This window comes from Medicago sativa, chromosome 8 (genome assembly GCF_051527215.1).
Source record: "Medicago sativa cultivar Bolivia chromosome 8, Bolivia_mono, whole genome shotgun sequence".
NCBI classification, from domain to species: domain Eukaryota; kingdom Viridiplantae; phylum Streptophyta; class Magnoliopsida; order Fabales; family Fabaceae; genus Medicago; species Medicago sativa.
In genome coordinates this window covers 84,023,097-84,027,666 of record NC_140756.1, presented here as the reverse complement: position 1 = coordinate 84,027,666, position 4,570 = coordinate 84,023,097, and the positions used below count along the sequence as shown (strand labels likewise).

Below are 4,570 nucleotides of genomic sequence, written 5' to 3'. Positions count from 1 at the left end.
CTAGTTTTATGTAGGAAGTCATATTTTAACGTGTTAATCATGCCCACAAAAAATGGTGAAAAACTCAATCCTATGTCACTTTTCTGGACTTTATATTTACAAAAATTAATATAAGGTAAAAAATATGAAGAATATCAAATTATAGAGGTAGAATTTATATATTTTTCTTACATAGTCATTTTTCAACTTCGCGCATATTATAATTAACTCTTAAATAATTACTCACACAATTGCAAATGTTTTGAATTTTGTTCTTCCTCGTATTATTGTAAAATTACAAAGTGTTTTTGTGCTTTGGGACAATTAATCGGTGATAATGTCTTACCGCTTGTTGAAACTTTTATATAAGGAAAAAGATGTAGGCAACAAGGAATGTGTGAGATAAAAGTTGGATACTCTAGTGTATGAATGTTTCTCAAAAATGGAAAAAACTCGAATTTTAATTGTATTGCTACGATGTCTTACTCTGTTTTACTTAATGGAAATTCTTTTCATAAGTTTTATATTTAGTGTGGTCTTCATCAATGAGATCATTTATCTTCTTATCTATTTATCTTATGTTTCAATGTATTTTTCGGGCTTCTTAATAAGGCACATGAAATGATCTTCATTGAATTCAAATTTCGAGATGGTAACCTTATTTATTTTAGATGATAGTCTTATTTTTTTTTAGGATTTCAATTTAAGATGCTCGGACCATTCAAATAGTCCTTAATACTCATCAATATTATTTTGGTCAACTTATCAATTTCAATAAATTAGAAATCTCTTCCAACTAAAATGTACTTGTTGATCGTAAATTCTTGCTCTAAGGTTGACATCAAATTAAGGTTAAGGTTGTTGAGTTTCATTCAAAGTATCTTAGGCTAAGCAACATTTATTCAAAGTATCTTATTTTGTTGTTAGGTCTAAGCAACATTTATTTATATCCAAGGTAGAATGTGGAAGAAGAAGAAGAAATGTTGGAAATGTTTTTTTTATCAACTTCAAGACTAAATTTTTTTATCAAAGAAATTGTTCAAGCAAGCAATTTTTATGTATGTGATGAGTTGTTTTATACTTCCTATAAGTTTATGCGATCATATTTAAAACATTATTAGTAAGTGTTGGTGGGGTATGAAGGAGGCAAACTTATAAGTCATTAGATTAATTAAACAGGAGACATTATGTAAGCAAAAAAAGGAAAGATGCATGAGATGAGCTTTAGGATATTCCATGATTTTAACCTTGAAACATTGTTTAAACAAGGGTGGCATGTTATGAATAATGAAAATATATTGATCGTACAACATTTGGAAACAATTTATTTTTCCGAGAGTAATTTTTTGACAACATCAATTGGTTACCGTCCAAATTATAATTGGAGAAACATTTTGCAAGCTCATGCATATGTTTTCGAAAAATGGAGTATATAATGGTCATCTAATTCGTATATGAGAGGAAAATTGACTTTCTTATCAACATGGTCACAAAAGTTGATCTCTAGAACCACTTAAAAGTGATATTATGTTTGTCTCGGAACTCGGATCTCACACGTCATGATATTCAATGTTAGAATGCTCCTTTATTTACACTGTGTTTGGTTGAGATGATTTTGAAAAGAGAGAAACAAAAGAGAGAGAAAGAGGGAAGAAAGAGGTTACTTCTCTTGTTTGGTTGAGCAAAGAAAAAGAGAAGATAGAATAAAATCGGTGGACCCCACCAACTTTTTGGTTCTCTCCTCAACAGCGAAGAAAGTCCAAGAAGTGAACATTTTTCTTTCACTTTCCATTTTTACCCTTTGCCTTCTTGATTTTCTTGTGTTGATGTACCATTTTTTTTTGCCAAAAAGAAGTGTTGGGAGACGCGCCATTTCTTTTATTTTCGGTAATTGGAGGCTCACCATTTGAGGACCGAGAAAAATGTGAAAGTTTATTTTAATTAAATTTCTTTTTTTTGGTTCAATTGAATAATTAAGTTAATATGACTAAAAAAATTAAGTTGTTTAACTTTTTATATCTAAGGGTAGTTTTGTACTTTTTGAAACAATCAAGCACTTCTTTCTTTTCAATTTCTCTTATCTTTCTCTTATACCAAACAACCTATCAAATCTACTCTATTTCTCATCTATTTCTCTCTTCTAGTTCTCTTTCTCATCTCTTTCTCTCTTTCCACTTTCTCTTTACCGCCAAACACACCCTTAATGAAACTTTCTCCCCCTTTGAATGTCTTAAAATAGAGGAGACGTTGATGTGGCTACGCTTGTTCGAAGGCACAAAAATTTATTACTAACTTTCGTTTTGGCGTTAACTCTCCGGTTTCCGGGGAAAGAGGCACTAGTAATCCGAAGTTTGACCGTGAGTTAAAGATAGTTTACCCAAAAATTGTTCCATCTATAAATCTAACTCGGATTCTTTTGAACAATTTATCCTTCGTAAAATTCATTAACCACTTCGAGTTCAATTGCTTAATTCGTCTATTGCTAACTTTAAGAGTGTTAGTATAGTTTTGCTAAAGAAGCTAAATGGATATTCAAATTTACTTATAGTTGATGCCGGTTGGAGACCTCCTAAAATTGTATTAATGTTAATGTTTTTATTATATATATTGTTTCATGCATGTCACGCGTGTGGATCGTGTCGCTAACCAAACTCGTCCATCATTTAAATATGTTATTTATGATTTGAATTGCTTGATGGAGTTGTTACACACCGATCGGTTCCATGTTGAAGGAGAGTGGCATAGAATGCGGAAGGTAAATTCCCCTCATAAAGCACGTAATTTGTTATGGAGGATTTGCGGGGGGTGTCTTCCGACGCGTCTCCGACTACAATCACGACATACAATGTGAGGTGACATGTCCCCGGTGTGATACTACTGTTGAGGATGATTGACATGCTTTTGTAGGTTGTACGGTGGTGTGTGAGAGTTGGTATTGGGCGGGACTTTCGACCGTGCCGCAAATGCGAGTTGGAACCGAGAGCGGTTGTGACAGATTTTGTTTTTGACATATGTTGTTCGTAAAGCCGAGACATTGCCGGTCGGGTGACTTTACTTCTTTGGCAAATTTGGGTCGCACGTAATGATGTCATTTGGAACGACGCTCATCATACTTCAACAAGCATTGGAAGGGCAACACTAGATGCATGGCAACAATGGCAAGAGGTTCATAAACATCCGTCACCATCGATTATGCAACAAGGGCGAATCAGAGTGCAAGGTAACATCCCATTGGGAAAACCGAGGGAGACGTGGTTGAAGTGCAATGTGGATGCCGCATTCCACGACCGTAACCATCTTACATCTTTTACATGTTGCGTTAGAGACTTTCGTGGACAATTTATTCGGGCTCAAACGAAATGGCGGCGGGGAAATATGACGGTTTTGGAGGGGGAGGCGGTAGCCTTACTTGATGCCATTCACTTTGCCGATGTAAATAGATGGGATCGGGTTGTCTTCGAGACTAACTCTCGCTCTAGTACAAGCTCTATCATATCCGAGCCATGGTGATTCGGAATTCTATGTTATTGTTTATAATATTATTTATCCGCTATCTTTACATTCCAACTTCGAGGTGAAGTTTGTTAGGAGACAAACAAACATGGTTGCTCATACTTTAGTTGGGGTGGTCCGTTCTTGGGCTAGTCACCATATTCTTGATTCTTATCCTTCTTGTATTGAACCTTGATTGATTAATGATAATAGTTAAATTTGTTTTGGTAAAAAAAAAGATTTGAATTGAGTTTGAATTGAAGAGACTCTATCTCAACCATTGATTTATTGTCGTCTTTCGTTAGTAAAATTATATTTTCACGCGAGTAAAATAAATTAAATGGAGACATCCACATTTAGAAGAGGGAAAACAAACAAAAATCACATTAGTAGTTGTGTAGACTTTTATGGAATGTGCTAGAGAAGTCGCAATTCCTCTCATGATTTACTCTTCTTAATTTCAATTTTTAAAATCTATATAATATGCAAAGATATCAACCTTTGTCGTATTTTTAAAATCCACAATTTTTCATTTATCGATTCAGTATGGAAATTTTCCTGTTGGACTATTTGAAACAAAAAATAAGGCATAAACATTGCACACAACAAATCAAAATCCCATGTAAATTCTGGATGATTCTGCAAGCAGGAATAAATTAGCCATCAATTTCAGTCTCAGAAATAGAGAGAAGTTACTTGGACCCACAGCCACGTTTGTCATATTCCGGTGACAAAAATCATCGCCGCTGTCGGCCCCACATGTCATGGGTCTTAATTTTATTTTGAATTATTTTTACACGTCCCTTAATATTTTATAAATACTTTTCACTTATTTTTCACATCGCCGTTGTGGGCCCCACGGTGTAAGGATGTGTTTGTTTTAGGGAAATTAATTACTTTAGTCGCGAACGGAACGATTCGTCAATTTACTTCGAACGCAGATAATATGCAAAACGGTCACTGCATGGTCAATTTCGGGGACTAAAGTGACTAACGAAATCTACATTCAGTGACTAAATCGACTAACGAGTCCGCATTCGGGGACTAAATTGACTAACAAAGTCTACATTCGGGGACTATTTTGCAATTTATCCGCATT

General features: G+C 34.5%; 1 protein-coding gene across 1 annotated transcript; it reads left to right on the top strand.

The window, feature by feature from the left end:
• The first annotated feature begins 2,702 nt into the window (after positions 1-2,702).
• Positions 2,703-3,489, top strand: LOC146902411 (uncharacterized). Its single transcript, XM_085737137.1, has 2 exons — positions 2,703-2,734; positions 3,006-3,489. Exons 1-2 carry the CDS (start codon positions 2,703-2,705, stop codon positions 3,487-3,489), a joined length of 516 nt encoding a protein of 171 aa, XP_085593263.1.
• The last annotated feature ends 1,081 nt before the right edge of the window (positions 3,490-4,570 follow it).